The 20,015-nt window shown below is 49.4% G+C and overlaps 1 protein-coding gene across 1 annotated transcript in view; it reads left to right on the top strand.

Moving 5' to 3' along the window:
• Positions 1 to 20,015, top strand: part of LOC126536932 (P protein-like) — a 359,119-nt gene that overhangs the window by 271,224 nt on the left and 67,880 nt on the right. The window contains exon 8 of the mRNA XM_055073617.2: positions 5,753 to 5,858. Within this exon, the coding sequence (XP_054929592.1) occupies positions 5,753 to 5,858 (106 nt within the window). The remainder of the gene's footprint in view (positions 1 to 5,752; positions 5,859 to 20,015) is intronic.

The following is a 20,015-nucleotide window of genomic DNA, read 5'->3' on the forward strand; positions in this document are numbered from 1 at the left end:
GCACAGCTTTTGTCCAAAGAAACGGAGCCACGTTGTGACAGAGGGTGTTGCCGCGTTCTGTTTCGCACGTGAATTTCTAGCCTGAGATGCTGCTCTGAACACTGCTGAATGCCGCCAAGTTGACAAATGCCGCTATGTTGGTGTTTTGAGCCAATCAGAGAGGCAGTAGCAGCCCCGTAAGCCAATCGGAACTGACAAGATGGCGAATTGGACGGCATGGTGGAATTCAGCAATGCCTAGAATAGTATCTCTTGGAGCTTGCAAGCTCTAGACTGATAGCTGTTTTTATTGTCGAGTTCGCTGGTTCTTTCTTTGGGGGGGGGCTTTCGAGCGTTGCCGGTGCAAGATTCGACTTACGAAGTCAGCTGCATGGCGGACCGATACACTGCATTGTTAACGAAAAGTCGCTGCATAATAATAATAATAATAATAATAATAATAATAATAATAATAATAATAATAATAATAATAATAATAATCAATGAAAATGCGGGATACAATATACAAGCCTATCAAAGCGACGTTGAGCTTGACTGGCAAAGCCTGGCCGACTGGATTCAACCAGGCACGCGTAAAATCGAACAAGATGACCGGAAATAAAAGAAAACACGGTAAAAAAAGCAGCAAAAAATTATGATGGTGAGGTTGATGACTTGCTCGGAATGTCCATCTTGTTTTTCACGTCTTAATTGTTCCCAAGCGTCTTCCTTCTTTGTTTTTAACTTTAAATAAAATCTTTAAGTTACCTCCTGCCTCGGCGAGTCAGCATATGAAACTTGAAAAGGCCATACAGCCCTGGTTTTCTAAAGCGATATCAGTTCTCAAGACTCTGCACGTGCTTCGCTTGTAGAAAAAAGAGCTTCCATGCGTATGCATACGGCTCACAATAAGCTCTTCGGCATTTCTTTGGAAGTACTGACCAATGGCGACGCAAATATAGGGGAGTGAGGCATCGGACTTGGTCAAACGCCCTTGAAGAATTCTACCAGTGTACTAATTTACTGGCTATTGACGTCACAAAAAGGTCGCTAAAACTCCATAAGGCGAAGTTGTCGTTGAAGTGACTAAAATCTCGCCAAATTTAGCGACTTTCTCGCTAAGTGACCAACGCTGGCTGGCGATCATGCACGCTGTGACTTCGTTTCCAAGGCTCGTACATGAACCAATAAAAGCTTCCATCTATCCCTTGCCACGTGTCCGAAGTTGCTTGACGTGCAAACAGATTTTGTTGTACTTATCGAGGCCAGCGTCTTAGTCACAACTGTGTTCTCGGCACGATCTTTCGCCCTGTAGAAGAGGCTCGTAAAGACGACGGCAAATTTCGTTGTTGAGCTCTAAGATGTTGCAATCGCCCGCTTTTAACACGGAGTCTTCCGCGGACGGAGGGGTTAAGACGTCGGATTTCGAGGGACAAGGATTCCGCCTTAGTTGATATACCGGAGCCCTGCCTGGTCGATGAAAGAATGGTGTCCTTTTGCGCCATCTTGACCTTGTCCGGCGGGCGCTTGGGGTGTTGTCACTCGTCTACTTTGTCGGGTCTAAGTCACAGAGGCGGTGTTTTCAAGAGTCGTATACCTGAGCTGACCTCGTATCCCCACAGGATGGGACGGATGCCTTGCAAAGGTTCCGCACGCCGCGCAGCGAGCAGTCGCCAGGCTGCCGAGAGTCCAGTGCTAGAAACGCAGCTGTGTAGAGCCGATGTGACAGGCCCGTCCCCATACGTAGCCCTCACGACAGGTCCAATAAGCTGGGGATTTTTGGTGGCGCTCACAGAGAGAGTACTTGTTCCTGCAAATCTCTCTGCGGATGCGGTTGTTCAAACTCACACAGCGCTCAGCGATTGAAACGCGATAATTGGACCTCAGAGTGGCCGGAGCATGGGTGATCGATGGGGCGCTAAAGGAACAGACGTCACAAAGGCTCTCCCTGTCGTCGCGTGCCACAACGCGTCGGCTCGGTGTCCCCAGCGCCAGCCGGTGGGACGAAAGCGTAGGCAGCCATGCGCTTCGAGTATCGCGTTTGATTCGCTGAGCCGTGTAGCTACTGTAAGATTTCTGCAGCGCGAAGCACTGATGTGTCAAGGAAAAAAAGACACAAACGGACGAAGGAAGAAGGATTGCAAGAGGACAACACGAGCGCTGTTCTTGTTCATCGCATTTCGAATAAACAGGGCCCTTTCGTTATGTGCAACCCAACGCCCTCGTGTTGTGTTCTTGCAGTTCTTCTTCCTTCGTCCGTTTGTGTTTTCTTTTTCCCGCACTTCAGTGCTTCGTGCTGCAGAAATTTTACACCGTGGACCTAAACCAACTCGCCCACATCGCTATTCCTTTGTGTACCTACTGATAGGATGAGTGTACTGTTAGGACTATGCAAAGGAAGTCATAGACGCCATTTATATTGTCGTAATTGTACATACGGTGACGTACCACGACGCTCGTGTCTGTTGGCATCGGGTGTTGAATGGGCAAGAGCGTTCGTTGGCACTTTGTAGTTGGACCGTGAGGCCCGTCTTCCCTGAGGTAAGTCTGGAGAGTGTGTCGAGAATACGCTTACGTGCTAATGAGAATCACCAGGCAGGTGGCGTCCTTCCTGGAACGTTGATGGTCCAGGGGTGAGTGGCACCTATACCGTGTATAGCCGCTCGAATTGCGCTCTCAGAGTGCGTTAAATTAAGCGACAGAAGAAGTTCAGGAGAAGAGGCCACCAACGTTTGGAAACTGAACTGCGCCATGCTTGTATGTGCGTCTTTTCGCTGGCCTTTCGTACTTGCCTTTCGTACTTGCCTTTCGTAGACGTGATACGATTACTTCCGATTGGGACATGGCTGCCAGGTCACTCGTTTCAGCGTTCTTGGCTGGATGCCACGGCACCCGCAAACAGCGACAGAGCTGTGTTCTTTCTCCCCGTGCCTTAAACCTTTGTCCGCGTTCGCTCACCCCGCTAATAGCGTAATCGTACCGGCAGGTGCCCAACGCCTGTAGCGCTATATATACGATTTTGAGGAATCACTAGATAGCCTTTAGATAGATCGTGAGCCATTAACACGACAGATAATGCATGTAATGACTAAAGCCCGCTCAATAATACGGCTCATCCCTAAGCGTTCAAAAGGACGGATGCATAAGTGCATGCTAGACCAATTTTAGTATGTTTGGTATATGTACTTCCCCTACCCCACCCCCTATCTAATACCCCAAGCAGGGGTCTTTAAGGGAACAATAAATGATGATAATCTGATAAACTAATTAAGAGGCTTGTTGTTGTTAAATCTATCATGCGAAGCAATAGCCACAGGTGACACTGAAGTCAAAGAAAGGATAGGAGAAATTAACTGTTGTTGTCGTCGTCGTCGTTGTTGTTGTTGTTGGTTAATTTTGCGTTACCCTTCGGTCTCTTAATGAACAAAAATGGAAATGAAAATGGAAGAAAAGGCAACTTACCGCCGCTGGCAGCTGAACCAAACAACCTCCGCATTGCACACCACGCCGGTGTACCTCCATGCGCTTTCTTGGGCAACTGTGCACATTAACATTAACCGAGTCTTGGGAGTGTTAGTCAGAGCCAATCACGTTAAAAAAAATTAAATTAAATTATGGAGTTTTACGTGCCAAAACCACTTTCTGATTATGAGGCACGCCGTAGTGGAGGACTCCGGAAATTTCGACCACCTGGGGTTCTTTAACGTGCACCTAAATCTAAGTACACGGGTGTTTTCGCATTTCGCCCCCATCGAAATGCGGCCGCCGTGGCCGGGAAGCCGATCACGTGATAGGCGTGGCTCACAAGGGCGTTAACTGGATGCCACCACGCGTAAAAACTTGAGAAGGCACTTACTACTACTGCTCGGCATTGCGACGTCCATGAACATAAACCAAGATGGCGATCACCGTAGTCGTGCGTTTCAGTGTACGACGCTGCCGCCGAGCAAAAACAAGACACGTCGATCACTCTTCTGGGCGCGAGTCCGCTCGAAAAGCGATTTCACTATAGTCGGGAACAAGTTATCGAGAAAAAAAAAGGGGTGGCCATCCTAATAGCGTTACGCGCGCGTGTAGATGAGCTTGCGGGCTTAATTATCGTAACTTAGAGGAAACTCCGCCGGCATTAGTTTTGTCGAAAGAGAAGACGAATACCTCGAGGTAAGTTTAGTGGTCTTGCAATACTTCGTAAAACTTACCTCAAGGAACGTACCGCCGATGATTAGGCTTCAAAAAGCCTCATAACGAAAAGCAACAAAAAGGCAACACGTTCGGGACTGGTTTTTTTTTTTTTTTTTTTTTTTAGCATCACTGAGCATCGTCCCTCGTAGCAACGCTCCTTTGTTTACAACTTTGCAAAACAAAATTTATGCATACAAAGGAGGGGCTGTGACGAAGAGTGTAGGAAAGTTCCCGTGTGTGTAGCTGCGGCCTAGGCAAAAAGAGCAGATGGATGCATTGAGTCTATTCTTCCTTTCGCCTACACGCATCACTGAACGCCATTAATTAGTAGCCAAACTCTGGAAAACATTTACCCCGATCATTGATCGTGTCCTTTAAGATAATTCACGAACGCAGAGTTTGTCGTAATTGGGATAATTGCGCGGCCACTGGCTGATCCGTGCGCATCACTCAGTGCAAAACGTTGCCTTCCCTGCTGACTCTCTCAAACCGACTTTAATCACCACCAGACCTTCGTGTAACGTCGTCTGGCATGTCCTTGCTGTCTACAGTGGCGAGTCAGAATACTAGCGCTTCAGAGTGTTGCAAACTGCTTCAGGGAAAGAGTGCTGTCACTCACCTATATATCGCTTTCGAATGTGTGCCCGCATGAGCCCACAACAGCCAAATGTATACGTTTTCGGCGGCGCTCAGAGAGAGCCCGTCTGAAAGAGGATCTATGCACGATCTTACTGACGACGCACTAAACAAGTCCCTGTTGAAGAGTCGCTAAAGATGGATGTTAAGCTAGCTACATTGCTGTATATACTGCTGGAATATAAAGAACGCCAATCTTTCGCGCGAGCGAGATCTTGGTGGGCCAGATAAGACAGAGAAGAAGAAAAAAAAAACGAGTGGCGACGACACGGTGAAGTTCCCACACTACAGCTCCTCGTGACGGCATGAATTCTTTTTCCTTACAATGTCTGTTCACGACTGGTTAATCATTTAACCACAAACAACTATAACGTATTACATTCTCAAGAAACCGAAGGCTCAACCAACGGCTAGGTTGGGCCTTTTGTGCCGCTCTAGAGGGTGAATGTTTGAAAAAGTTGTTCCGGGTGAAAAAATGATAACCACATGAAATTGTTAATATACCTTCAAAAGGATACTGACGACACACCAACGTAGCTGCGCTGCGGTTTGGACCGCGAAATTAAAAAAAGAAACTTAAACAACGCCTTTCATTTTCTCCGCTTATAAGCAGCACCAAATAAAGGAAAATCGAATCTCAAAAGAATACTGGACCAGTATGAAATAATTTACTGTTTCTTCTTGCGGATAACTTAACATCCATTATGCGTTGCCGCGAAGTCAGCGCTCCTGGACTTTGTTAAGCGCTCCTGCACAGCTGCATTACTGTTTGCACACTGCACTTGAATGAATGCTCTTTATTGGTGCATGAACTCGGCCTTCTTATACATTGAGCTGAACACGGGTGCGTTTTTTCGCTTTGTACCGTGCTGAAGTGTAGCCTCATGCTCAACGTGTGACGCTTCTGCACGTTCCGTCTGGTTCTTTATTATTACTTAATTGTTGTTTATTTTCAGTACAAGATCCGTAACCGTGGCCTGCTGGTGAAGACCGGCATCGTGCTGGGATGCGTCATTGTGCTCTTCTTTATGCAGAGCTTTCCCAACCTGCACCTGAGCCTAGGTGAGAAACGAAGTTCGTAACAGCTTGGATACCGAAAGAAAACTATGACTCCGAACCAGAAATCTGTGGACAATAAGCGTTGCACGTTTCGGCTTCTAAGTACGGGAGCATTGTAGATACAACGTGAATTGCTCGGCTTTCCTCTGAAATCCGAAGCGTCTAAAAGTTTGTTAAATACACTTTTCAGGGCGGCGCCCTACTTTTCCTTTTGACATGAATTTAGCACCCCAGCGGACTCGATGTCGAACCATCGATTTCAAGAGCAGCGATTGATTGATTGATTGATTGATTGATTGATTGATTGATTGATTGATTGATTGATTGATTGATTGATTGATTGATTGATTGATTGATTGATTGATTGATTGATTGATTGATTGATTGATTGATTGATTGGCCGGCCGGCCGGCTGGCTGGCTGGCTGGCTGGCTTATTTATTTATTTATTTATTTATTTATTTATTTATTTATTTATTTTTTATTTTCACACCACAAAGTAACACCCGAGCTATGAGTGACGTGTACCAGAGAGCTTCGGTAACATTCTGACCCCAGTTGTCTAAATTAAGGTACACTTAAATCTAATTACATGAATATTACTGAAACGCCATCGAAATGCGGGTGCAGCAGCGGAACGTCACAACCACCGAGCCACTGCAGTAGGTGTTGCTGGCGTTTGAGCTTGTTAGCTGATCCTGAGCCTTTATAACATCGCTGACACATGACGTAAACAGCGATGTGTTAAGTGCAATAAACCATGATCTCCGAGATCGGAGGCCTAGCTTCTATGTTTAGAACTCTGCCAATATGGGGTGTGCTCGAACGTGTTTGCAGCCTAATGACAGTCGCGCTATGCGTCTTCCGCCGTTCTTATCACCCGGCGATGTGCATGTAGCCGGCGCCGCTTACTGGTGCCAACGTCTCCTTACGCATCTACGCAAAAAAAAAAAAGAAGAAAGACGACATTCTCGACGCACGGTCGCACGTTCGTGCAAACTGATAACTCGTTTTTTCTGACGCCTCTAATCGCCAAGGTCGGGGGAGCGGTTGTCCCGGAGCGTCTGAGCACTCCACGGCGTTCGTTGTAACAGGAGGTTTGTGCCCTACTTAACTATCCCGATTAATGTGTGCTCGGCGCAGGAAGCAGCTACGTGCCTCGACAACAGGTACGCACTTAGGCAACAGCTTAATCTTTCGCTGATCGGTAGCGGAAATCCGTGACGTCAGTCTTGACGTCATCCAGTCGGAGAGGTCCGGCAAAATGTCAGACGCGGCAGGGGCGCGCGTAAGTCGCATTACTCTACTGGAAAAGGAATGCGCCATGGGATACGTGCAGCTGTGGCGGGCGTCGTCTGCAATCACTCAGGCGATAACGACAATAATTTTAAAAAGAAGGAGTGGCGGCACCGACCACTGACGGAACACTGTTTTCAAACGCCACTGTTGACGATTGGCTTGTTGCTGCGCTCAGCCAGTTTGTTTGTGGGGACGTCGTGGAAAGGGCTTCGTCTAGGCGTTGTGAGGCAATATACGTGCCTATCTCATTCACACTAAGAAAAATGTGTTGCGAAGAAAGCACAGACAATGACGATGCTTGGGCCACATTTTCCCCCTTTCCAAACATGCACCAACTAGCTGGGCCAGCATAGTGTTTTCATTTGACGTCATTTAACAAAGTCGTCTGCTCCTGGCGCAAAAAAAAAGTATGTCGCAACTCGACGTCTGTTATTTGTCGGGCTCCTTGAATGACAGCATGTCAAGCCATAATATATGCAAAATAATAGTATATGATAATATATGAACAAGAGAACAAGAAGTACTACGAAGATGACATAGCAGGGATGGTAAATCCAAGCTGCACCAGGCTGGTTATCCTACACTTGGCTAAGGAGCAAGGAGGAAACATATATGAGGCAAAGGAATGATGAATATAGTAGAGAGGCATTCAGTGTTGAAAACACTCGCAGATAAATCTCTGCTAGCAGTCGCAAGCGTTCGTACAATCCAGTCGTGTTCAAAACGTGCAATAGCGCTTTTATGGCGTCATGCATGGCAAAAGTGCGTCGGCCAATGTCCCAGGATTTTTTTTCCCTCCGAAAGCGGTCTGTCATTCAAGCAGCTGAGAGATTTAGCTCACAAAGCGCAGTGTCATCATCATCATCAGCCTGGTTACGCCCACTGCAGAGCAAAGGCCTCTCCCATACTTCTCCAACTACCCCGGTCATGTACTAATTGTGGCCATGTTGTCCCTGCAAACTTCTTAATCTCATCCGCCCACCTAACTTTCTGCCGCCCCCTGCTACGCTTCCCTTCCCTTGGAATCCAGTCCGTAACCCTTAATGACCATCGGTTATCTTCGCTCCTCATTACATGTCCTGCCGATGCCCATTTCTTTTTCTTGATTTCAACTAAGATATAATTAACTCGCGTTTGTTCCCTCACCCAATCTGCTCTTTTCTTATCCCTTAACGTTACATCTATCATTCTTCTTTCCATAGCTCGTTGCGTCGTCCTCAATTTAAGTAGAACCCTTTTCGTAAGCCTCCAGGTTTCTGCCCCGTACGTGAGTACTGGTAAGACACAGCTGTTATATATTTTTCTCTTGAGGGATAATAGCAACCTGCTGTTCAAGATCTGAGAATGCCTGCCAAACGCACCGCAGCCCATTATTCTTCTGATTATTTCAGTCTCATGATCTGGATCCGCAGTCACAACCTGTCCTAAGTAGATGTATTCCCTTACCACTTCCAGTGCCTCGCTACCTATCGTAAACTGCTGTTCTCTTCCGAGACTGTTAAACATTACTTTAGTTTTCTGCAGATTAATTTTTAGACCCACTCTTCGGCTTTGCCCCTCCAGGTCAGTGAGCATGCATTGCAGTTTGTCCCCTGAGTTACTAAGCAAGGCAATATCATCAGCGAATCTCAAGTTACTAAGGTATTCTCCATTAACACTTATCCCCAATTCTTCCCAATCCAGGTCTCTGAATACCTCCTGCAAACACGCTGTGAATAGCATTGGAGAGATCGTATCTCCCTGCCTGACGCCTTTCTTTATTGGGATTTTGTCGCTTTCTTTATGGAGGACTATATACGGTGGCTGCGGAGCAGCTATAGATATCTTTCAGTATTTTTACATACGGCTCGTCTACACCCTGATTCCGCAATGCCTCCATGACTGCTGAGGTTTCGACTGAATCAAATGCTTTCTCGTAATCAATGAAAGCTATATATAATGGTTGGTTATATTCCGCACATTTCTCTATCACCTGATTGATAGTGTGAATATGATCTACTGTTGAGTAGCCTTTACGGAATCCTGCCTGGTCCTTTGGTTAACAGAAGTCTAAGATGTTCCTGATTCTATTTGCAATTACCTTAGTAAATACTTTGTAGGCAACGGACACTAAGCTGATCGGTCTATAATTTTTCAAGTCTTTGGCGTCCCCTTTCTTATGGATTAGGATTATGTTAGCGTTTTTCCAAGCTTCCGGTACGCTCGAAGTCATGAGGCATTGCGTATACAGGGTGGCCAGTTTTTCTAGAACAATCTGCCCACCATCCTTCAACAAATCTGCTGTTACCTGATCCTCCCGAGCTGCCTTCCCCCTTTGCATAGCTCCCAATTCTTTCTTTACTTCTTCTGGCGTTACTTGCGAGATTTCAAATTCCTCTAGACTATTCTCTCTTCCATTATCGTCGTGGGTGCCACTGGCACTGTAGAAATCTCTATAGAACTCCTCAGCCACTTGAACGATCTCATCCATGTTAGTAATGATATTGCCGGCTTTGTCTCTTAACGCATACATCTGATTCTTGCCGATTCCTAGTTTCTGCTTCACTGCTTGTAGGCTTCCTCCGTTCCTGAGAGCATGTTCAATTCTATCCATATTATACTTCCTTATGTCACCTGTCTTACGCTTGTTGATTAACTTGGAAAGTTCTGCCAGTTCTATTCTAGCTGTAGGGTTAGAGGCTTTCATACATTGGCGTTTCTTGGTCAGATCGTTCGTCTCCTGCGATAGCTTACTGTAATCCTGTCTAACGGAGTTGCCACCGACTTCTATTGCAGACACCTTAATGATGCCCGTAAGATTGTCGTTCATTGCTTCAACACTAAGGTCCTCTTTCTGTGTTAAAGCCGAATACCTGTTCTGTAGCTTGATCCGGAATTCCTCTATTTTCCCTCTTACCGCTAACTCATTGATCGGCTTCTTATGTACCAGTTTCTTCCGCTCCCTCCTCAAGTCTAGGCTAATTCGAGTTCTTACCATCCTATGGTCACTGCAGCGCACCTTGCCGAGCACGTCCACATCTTGTATTACGCCAGGGTTAGCGCAGAGTATAAAGTCTATTTCATTTCTAGTCTCGTCATTCGGGCTCCTCCACGTCCACTTTCGGCTATCCCGCTTGCGGAAGAAGGTATTCATTATCCGCATCTTATTCTGTTCTGCAAAGTCTACTAATAACTCTCCCCTGCTATTCCTAGTGCAGTGTAACACAGCGCAGTGTAAGACTGCGTAAATGCCACGCCCAACCACGAGTGATAAAATAAAGTTGTTTCGCGACGGGAATAGTGTGGGTGCCAGGCGGAGCCTCAAGTAAGGGACGAGTGAACACAAAGGGCATTTGGCGAATGGCGCTGCCCAAGTGTGATGTGGCGAGCAATCGAGCGAGGTTTCCGCGCAGCATCCGTTGACGGCAGCGGTACAAGCGCGTACACGTACAGTACAGGTCTTGTATTGACGATTCGTGCGCGCAGCTTCATCTGCGCTCTCGTAAAATAGGTCTATTTTCGGGCTCATGCGGGAGCCCGTGCCTTATATCATGCTCTATGTATAGCTGCTCGTGGGAACCACGACTCACACGGAAATATGCAGATTTTGTAGGATGCAGGCGTCTGCTGGAACAGGTAATGTAAAGAAATGTAAGGAACGACGACTATAAAACAATGTCGTGATTGTGACCAGCAGCTTACCTTGGCAAAAGAAATTTCTTTTTCTTCACCTACCCCTGTTCTTCTTTCTTTTTTTTAGTTTGCCTGCGAGGATATGACAATTCTTACTCGTATTCCGTTTCAGTGTTGTTTTATAGCGGCGACCTCTGTTGAGAGTTCTTCACCCAAATTTCGTGGCGTCAGTCGCAGGTGTTACGTTTCGCCTACAACGCGCGGTAATGCCGGCGCGGATGCAACGGACGCCGGGGCTTTGTTCAAAGCGGCGGACATTTTGGCCCGTTCAACGACGCCGCAACGCCTACCCGCCAAGCGTGTCCAGGCGTGTTTCAGTGCCACGTGTCTTCGTGTGTGTGTGTGGGTGTGTGTGCCCTCGCTTGTCAAAGCGCGGCAGCCGGGGAGCGGAGTTCCCCGAATGAGGGGCCTGGAGGTCTCTCGGCTCAACCGCTCGCGCCGTCGTGGGCCCCTGCTGCGCCGTCCCGTGACCTTCATCCCGTGACCTTCCCTCCTTCCCTTTTGGACCGCGACGCCGAGAGTATAAGAGCAGCTGCCCCGGACGCCAGGGAGAGGGCTCCGATTTGTACTGTTGAGTTACGTGCTCTCCCGTCTCTCCACTCCGGTCGAACTGACCGGCCGCTCTTTTGCTATGTTAGAATAAACAAGTTGTTCTGTTACCAGTCTTCTCTTGCTTTGCCGGGACCTTCGGATGCTTCCAGTGCCCCAGGCCGCCAGGCCAACGCTACCCTTGGGGCTTGCGACCCATTGGCAATAACGGGCGTCAGCACCGAGACCCCATCAACTCGTGCCAGCGGTACGATTGCAACATCTGGTTGCCAGCGGTGAGATCGCGACAACGGAGGCCAGCAGCGAAGAGATGCGGTTGACTGTATGCTGAGCAGCACAACGACCATCCGGGAGCAGCGCAACGAGCCCTGTGTGATGACTGGTTGCCTGCAGCGGAACGACTGCGCTGAAGTCTCGGCTGCGAGGTTTGGTGAGTGCGGGACTTTCTTCTTCTGAGTTTTGCCAGGCTTTTGTTAGTGTTAGAAACAGAGCTGGTAATTGTGGTTGTCGTTGCTACCGGGTTAGTTTGCGGCAAGACAATAGTAGGCAGTAGAGAAAGCAGCATTCAGAGCAGCCATGGATTTGAAGTCGTTGCGCAAACCGAAATTGTTGGAGCTTGCGAGAGAGTTGGGTCTGGATGTCTCAGACAAACTCAGAAAACCAGAACTGCTAAGGGCTATTCTTGAGTTAGAAGCTGAGGATGACGAGCTGTCGGAATGCCTTGAGACCATTGAGGAGAGGGAGCGTGAACTTAAAGAACAGAAAGAGAAAGATGAGCGTGAACGAAAAGAACAGAAAGAAAAAGAAGAGCGCGAACACGCTTTGGAAATGAAGCGTCTCGAGGTAGAGATGGAACGCGCTCGTAATGGAAGTCAGGCACACGGTGCAGGAGAACGAGTATTGTTCAAAATGACTGACCTGATGCGGCCGTTTAAGCTTGGAGAGGACATTGGTTTGTTCCTGGTTAACTTTGAGCGAACGTGCGAGAAGCAGGGGTTCTCTCGGGAAACGTGGCCACAGCGCTTGCTCACTTTGCTACCCGGCGAGGCGGCCGACGTAGTCGCTCGCTTGGAGAGAGAGGAGGCAGAGGATTTCGACAAAGTGAAATCGAGTCTGCTAAAGAAGTACAGGCTGTCAGCGGAGGCGTTCCGTCGGAAGTTTCGGGAAAATGAGAAAGGCAAAAGTGAGTCATATACAGAGTTTGCGTACAGGCTTATGTCAAACATGCAGGAGTGGCTCAAAGAAGAGAAAGCGTTTGGTGACCACGAGAAAGTTCTGCAGTGTTTCGGGCTAGAACAGTTTTATAGTCGGTTACCTGAGAACGTGCGGTACTGGGTCTTGGATAGGCCAGACGTTAGTACGGTGGCTAGAGCCGCTGAGTTAGCCGAGGAGTTTGTGACGCGTCGGGCTCGTGGAGCTAAGGACGGTCAAAAGGGTGAATTTGGCTCCAAGTTTGAGAGGCCGAAGTTCACACCCATGAGAGCAAAGGGGGATACACGTAGTGCGGATGCGAGTGAAAGCAGTCCGACCGAACGTAAGGAGACGGCGGCAACCGAAGCCGAACGCAGAAAGCGGTTCGAGACGAGGCAAGCGCGCGTTTGTTATACGTGCCAGAAGCCGGGTCACTTTTCGGCGCAGTGTCCGACCGAACGTAAGGAGACGGCGGCAGCCGAAGCCGAACGCAGAAAGCGGTTCGAGGCGAGGCAAGCGCGCCTGTGTTATACGTGCCAGAAGCCGGGTCACTTTTCGGCGCAGTGCCCAGAAACAAAACCAAAAGTCGTGTTTTTTTCATTAGGCAGCACTGACGAGAACATCAAGCTTCTCGAGCCTTATATGCGAGACCTCCTCGTGAACGGGAAAGAGTGCCGAGTGCTTCGCGATACCGCAGCTACGATGGATGTAGTTCACCCCTCTTACGTAGAACCCGAAATGTTCACGGGCGAGTGCGCATGGATCAAGCAAGCAGTGGAAGCTCATAGCGTGTGTCTGCCGGTAGCAAAAGTGCTTATTGAAGGACCTTTCGGAGCACTTGAGACGGAGGCCGCAGTGTCATCTATGCTGCCCCCCCAGTACCCGTACTTATTTTCGAACAGGTCCGATCACCTCCTGCGCGAGAAGGGGCTTTTGTTTGGGGAGGCTAGCGTTCAGGCCTTAACCAGATCGAAGGTTCGGGAGCTCGCTGCAAAGGCGGTAGTTGCGGGGCCGACGTTGTTGAACGATGAGAAAGGGTCAGAGGCGCAGCAAGCTGGTATTCAGAGCACGCCCGAACTGAATAAAATTGAGCCTGTAGCGTTAAAGGCACCTGATACTGGAGAGGAAAATCCCGACACGGGAAAGTTAGAAGAGCTGTCTCCAGATTTGCTCATCGCGCCTACGTCAGACGGACTAAACAGGTTGCTAAAAGTCAGCCGCTCGGCTTTGATAGCCGAGCAAAAGAAGGATGGCAGCCTAGAAAACATACGCTGCATTATCAAGGAAGGTATCGCCAAGAAAAATGCTCGCTTTGTGGAAAGAGGTGGGGTCCTGTACCGGAAGTATCTAGACCGCAGAGGAGTGGAGTTCGATCAGCTGATCGTGCCTCAATGCTATCGTCAGGATCTGTTGCGCTTGTCGCATGGGGGTTCGTGGTCCGGACACCTAGGAGTTAAGAAAACTAAGGACCGTCTCTTGCAGGAGTACTATTGGCCAGGGTGTTTTCGGGACGCAGACCACTTTGTGAAGACATGCGACACCTGTCAGCGGGTGGGCAAGCCAGGGGACAAATCGAGGGCGCCGTTGAAGTTGGTACCTATCATTACGGAGCCTTTTAGACGGCTCGTTATTGATACAGTGGGACCTCTGCCGGTAACAGCCACGGGGTACCGACACATTTTGACTGTGATCTGCCCAGCGACAAAGTTCCCTGAAGCAGTGCCGCTTAAAGAACTCAGCTCAGTTGAGATAGTCAATGCACTACTGTCCATATTTGCGCGAGTTGGTTTTCCTGCAGAAATCCAGTCAGATCAGGGCACAGTGTTTACTAGCGCTTTGACGACAGCCTTTCTCGAAAGGTGCGGGGTAAGGCTATTACACAGCTCAGTGCACCACCCCCAGTCGAATTCCGTTGAGAAGCTCCACTCCGTCATGAAGCGCGTGTTGAGAGCATTGTGTTTCGAACATCAAACTGACTGGGAGCTGTGTCTGCCTGGAGTGATGTTTGCATTAAGAACCGCGCCGCATGCGGCTACGGGGTTCTCGCCAGCTGAGCTGGTGTACGGTCGCTCGCTGCGATCTCCGCTTCGCATGCTTCGAGAATCATGGGAAGGCAGGGGCGACGACCCAGTCGTGGTAGAGTACGTGCTTAAGCTCCTCGAACGCTTAAGAAGGGCACAGGAGTTGTCAGGTGAAGCAATAGCAGAGGCCCAGCAGAGGGCCAAGGTTTATTATGATCGGACAGCCAGGGCCCGTCGTTTTGAGGTGGGCGATGAGGTCATGATATTGCGCACATCGCTAAAGAACAAACTCGACGTGCAGTGGGAGGGCCCAGCACGGATTGTTCAAAAACTGTCGGACGTTAACTACGTGGTGAGTCTGCCAGGAAAGCGGAAAGCACAGCAAGTTTACCACTGTAATCTGCTCAAACCCTATAAGCAACGGGAAGCAGTGGTGTGCATGATGGTAAACGTGCCCGAAGAGCTTCCGGTCGAGCTTCCGGGACTAGGCTCAGTGACAAACAGGAAAGACACCGATCAAGTCATTAGTGACTTAATAAGTAAAGCATCGCTGTCGCCTGAGCAGAAAACCGAACTACACCAGCTCTTACAAGAGTTTCAAGGTCTGTTCTCTGAGAGGCCTGGTAGGACTTCTGTCCTTACTCATGACATAGAACTTACCTCCCCAGAGCCAGTACGATCCAAGGCGTACCGGGTGTCACCCCGCCAGAGCGATATTATGGAGGCTGAGGTAAAGAAAATGCTACAGCTCGGTGTTATTGAAGCGGGTGAGAGTGATTATACCTCCCCTTTGATTTTAGTTGAGGTACCGGGCAAGGAACCTCGTCCTTGCGTCGACTACCGCAGGCTTAATTCCATCACTAAGGATCAAATTTATCCGATCCCTAACATCGAGGAGCGCCTTGAGAGAGTGAGTAGCGCTCAGTTTATTTCCACCCTAGATCTTGTCAGGGGTTATTGGCAGGTTCCACTTACAGAAGAGGCTAGTAGGTATGCGGCGTTCATTTCACCAATGGGGACATTCCGTCCTAAAGTTTTGAGTTTTGGTTTGAAGAACGCGCCATACTGCTTTTCAAGCCTCATGGATAAAGTGTTGCGGGGACAGCAAGAATTCGCTTTACCGTATCTAGACGACGTAGCGATATTCTCCGCATCCTGGCCGGAACATATGGCGCACTTGCGGGCAGTGCTAACCCGCCTGCGCGATGCGGGCTTGACAGTCAAGGCTCCCAAGTGCCAGTTAGCACAGGCCGAGGTTGTCTACCTCGGACACGTGATTGGTCGGGGTCGTCGCCGCCCCTCTGAAATAAAAGTGGCCGCTGTGCGAGACTTCCCGCAACCGCGCACGAAGACCGATATTCGGTCGTTCTTAGGTGTCGCCGGCTTCTATCAGAGGTACATCCCCAGGTACTCTGATATCGCGGCTCCCTTGACGGATGCTCTAAGAAAGACAGAGCCGCAAACAGTCGTCTGGGATGAGACGAAGGAAAGAGCTTTTAGCGCCCTAAAGAGCGCCCTAACAAGCCAGCCTGTGCTACGATCGCCCGACTACACAAAAGGGTTCGTTGTTCAGTGTGATGCTAGTGAGCGAGGCATGGGCGTTGTACTGTGCCAACGGGAAAATGGAGAAGTAGAACACCCCGTCCTGTATGCTAGTCGTAAGCTGACGAGTCGTGAGCAGGCGTATAGCGCCACCGAGAAAGAGTGTGCGTGTATCGTGTGGGCCGTTCAGAAATTGTCATGTTACCTAGCTGGCTCGAGGTTTATCATTGAAACGGATCACTGCCCTCTCCAATGGCTGCAGACCATCTCTCCCAAAAATGGCCGCCTCCTGCGCTGGAGCCTCGCTTTGCAACAATATTCCTTTGAGGTGCGTTACAAAAAGGGGAGTCTCAACGGTAACGCCGATGGCTTAAGTCGAAGCCCCTAACGTGAGAATCAGCCTCAAAATTGCTTGTTACTGATGTTTTTCTTCCTGAGGCAGGATTTTTAACTTATTGCTTTTGTATAGTGTTTCAAAGTGATGATGTGCTTTCTAGTGCAATTTTCCGATTTGTGGACGCGTTCTGAGTGCTGCTAAACTACTGTAAGGAACTAGGCAGCAGTATAAAAGGGGAAAGAGCCTGGCAGGGCTTAGTGAGGGTTGTGCCGTGCTTGCTGACTGAGCGGTTGACTTTCGGCGTAGTTCTAACGCTTGCCGGAAACGAGAACAAAATGTCAACTCTCCCGAAGTCACTTTGCAGTGTCCTGTGTGCACCTGAACGTGAGAACGAGGCCTTCTCTGTGCACTGCGCTCAAGAAACGCCAAAGGACGCCCGACTTCGGTTATGGGCATCATCGAGCGACATCCCTCCGGACAGCGGATGCAGTCCCCTGACCATCGGGATCTCCTTCTCCCGGCGGGGCGGTCTGTTACGTTTCGCCTACAACGCGCGGTAATGCCGGCGCGGATGCAACGGACGCCGGGGCTTTGTTCAAAGCGGCGGACATTTTGGCCCGTTCAACGACGCCGCAACGCCTACCCGCCAAGCGTGTCCAGGCGTGTTTCAGTGCCACGTGTCTTCGTGTGTGTGTGTGGGTGTGTGTGCCCTCGCTTGTCAAAGCGCGGCAGCCGGGGAGCGGAGTTCCCCGAATGAGGGGCCTGGAGGTCTCTCGGCTCAACCGCTCGCGCCGTCGTGGGCCCCTGCTGCGCCGTCCCGTGACCTTCATCCCGTGACCTTCCCTCCTTCCCTTTTGGACCGCGACGCCGAGAGTATAAGAGCAGCTGCCCCGGACGCCAGGGAGAGGGCTCCGATTTGTACTGTTGAGTTACGTGCTCTCCCGTCTCTCCACTCCGGTCGAACTGACCGGCCGCTCTTTTGCTATGTTAGAATAAACAAGTTGTTCTGTTACCAGTCTTCTCTTGCTTTGCCGGGACCTTCGGATGCTTCCAGTGCCCCAGGCCGCCAGGCCAACGCTACCCTTGGGGCTTGCGACCCATTGGCAATAACGGGCGTCAGCACCGAGACCCCATCAACTCGTGCCAGCGGTACGATTCCAACACAGGCATCATCATCCTGTTTATGATCGCCGTCATGCTATCTTGATCGTGAAAGATGAGGGAAGCCTTCCCGCCTCGGTGGGTCAGCGCATATTGCGTTGCGCTGCTAAGCACGAGGTCGCGGGTTCGAGTCCCAGCCGCGGCGACCGCATTTCACAGGAGACTAAATTCAATAAACGCTCGTGTAATTAGATTTAGGTGCACGTTAAAGAAACCCAGGTGGTCCAAGTTAATCCGGAGTCCACCCCACTACGGCGCGCGCGCCTCACAATCATGTGTTTTCGGCTCGTAAAAACCAGAATTTAATTTTCAAATTTAATTTATTCCGGGTGATTGAGGAGCGCGGCTTATTGTTAGTAACGGCTGAATGAAGCCAATTGAAGCATCCTAATCGCGTGGCTTCATTGGATATCATACTTTCTTGGCATAAGAAGTCGCCCGGAAAAACTCACGATACATTGGCCACCGCCGAGGTTCGAACCCTGGTCCCTATAATGCGCAAGCCGTCGCGCCGTCATCGTAACCGTTGTCATGTCGTCGTAGTCATAATGTCTTTATTATTATTATTATTATTATTATTATTATTATTATTATTATTATTATTATTATTATTATTATTATTATTATTATTATTATTATTATTATAATTATTGTCGTCGTCGTCGTCGTCACTGTGCTTGTATCCCAGAAAATACGGCAGTATAACAGCTAAAGATGCAGGCGTCTCATTTGCTTCTGTTGGCTCTACACAAAGCCTCGGGACGCAGGCGAGCTGGTCCTTGCTGTGTTCACCGGGCGTGCAAGCACGTCGGCCAGGCTTGGAATGTGGCGAGGAGGCGTGGAAAGGGATGAGAGAAAACACGCGCCCAGGAGCTGCACTCCAGTCTCGGCTGCGGTTGTTGATACACAGCAAGAACAATAACATGTGCAGATGGCCGGGCGTGTTTTCCAGGTTCTGAGCGGTAACCCTGCACACAACAGTTAAGCTAAACCAACCAGATGTGCGCGCACTAGCCAGAAATGTGCACTCACGGTTTCTGGGCGCCAGAGGGGTTTTATTTCCGTTTTTCAGTTTTCATTTTCTAGAACGTGTGTCTGCAATAACGACTTTTTCGTAGAAGAGCTTCGAAACGACAAAAAATATATATATACTAGTGCACGTAAATGCGAGACGAGCTACACATGTTTGCCTCTTGCGTCCGGCTATCATTCATTCGTGTTAAACCCGCGCGATGGTTGTTCTGGAATAAGGTAGGCCCTTATGTTGGAGGCCTGCATAACGAAGGGAACGTTGTTCTTATAGCACATACCTGTCGTTTACAAGCTGCACTGTTTCGCAAAGCACCTTAGATGAAGCCAAAGGAAATAGGAAGAGAGGGCCGCGACGAGGAGGAGTTTTGAGAGATAACAGTATACAGAGCAAGAATCTTCCCGGGATGGTTCAAATGTCCACACCCCAGTGAGGCGGTTATGGTTTCTTTCGGGCATACCTTCATTCCCGGCACATCAGACTTTTCCCCGCCTTCCTTTTTTTTTTTTTTTTGCCTCATTCATGAGGCAGGAAATGCGTTACCGTAACGCTTGGTTATAGCAGACGAAACAGCGCTCTCACACACTTCGAGCAGGTGTTGCACAACCTCAACAGAAAAGAAGATGACGGCGGTGAAACGCATCATCTACATTGGCCGCGTGTTCACGAACGCGACAGGGGCGAATCGCGTCAATGTTTTAGCGCACTGCAGTATTGAGAATGTGGCGCAGTGCGCTATAGAAAACGCACCGCCCTAATGCGTCATGAAACTGTAATGCACGCAGATCTGTTTGAACGGCCTGCGCATCGCGCCAACAGGACGCAGGCGCTGCGAGGCGGCTGGCCTGCGTCTGCGCGACTCACGAAACTAGTGCGTGTTTGCGCTTCGCTCGCGATCGCGCGAAGCGTTTCAAGTACTACACGTAAGCCGCATTAAGATGATGCGCCAGGAAATGCGATGCGACATGTCGCGTCTATAATAACGCCGCTACGAACGCGACAGCATAGATACATAGGGCCGTGCATAATCGTTCTAGTGCATCGCATTCATGCAAATCAGAATAATGGATTAGAAAGACACATCGCATTAATTTGTCAGGCGGAGCCAGGAGGTCGAAAGGTATAGGTATCGAGTTTAGATCGTTCGAGCAAGTGGCTGGGTCCCTCCATCTGACAGAGGGAAAGAAGGAAACGGGAAACGCTGATGTGCGCTATTCCCGTGCCCTATCGAAGCGCGATGCAATCTTCTGTTACGCACAGGCAGAAACGAGACGCCGCAGCTGTCGCGCGCCTATTACACACAACGTGCGCTACGTGTGAGCGCTAGAGGCAAGATTATTCCGTTCGCCAGCGCCGCAT

The sequence above is a fragment of the Dermacentor andersoni genome, chromosome 4, assembly GCF_023375885.2.
Source record: "Dermacentor andersoni chromosome 4, qqDerAnde1_hic_scaffold, whole genome shotgun sequence".
NCBI lineage: Eukaryota > Metazoa > Arthropoda > Arachnida > Ixodida > Ixodidae > Dermacentor > Dermacentor andersoni.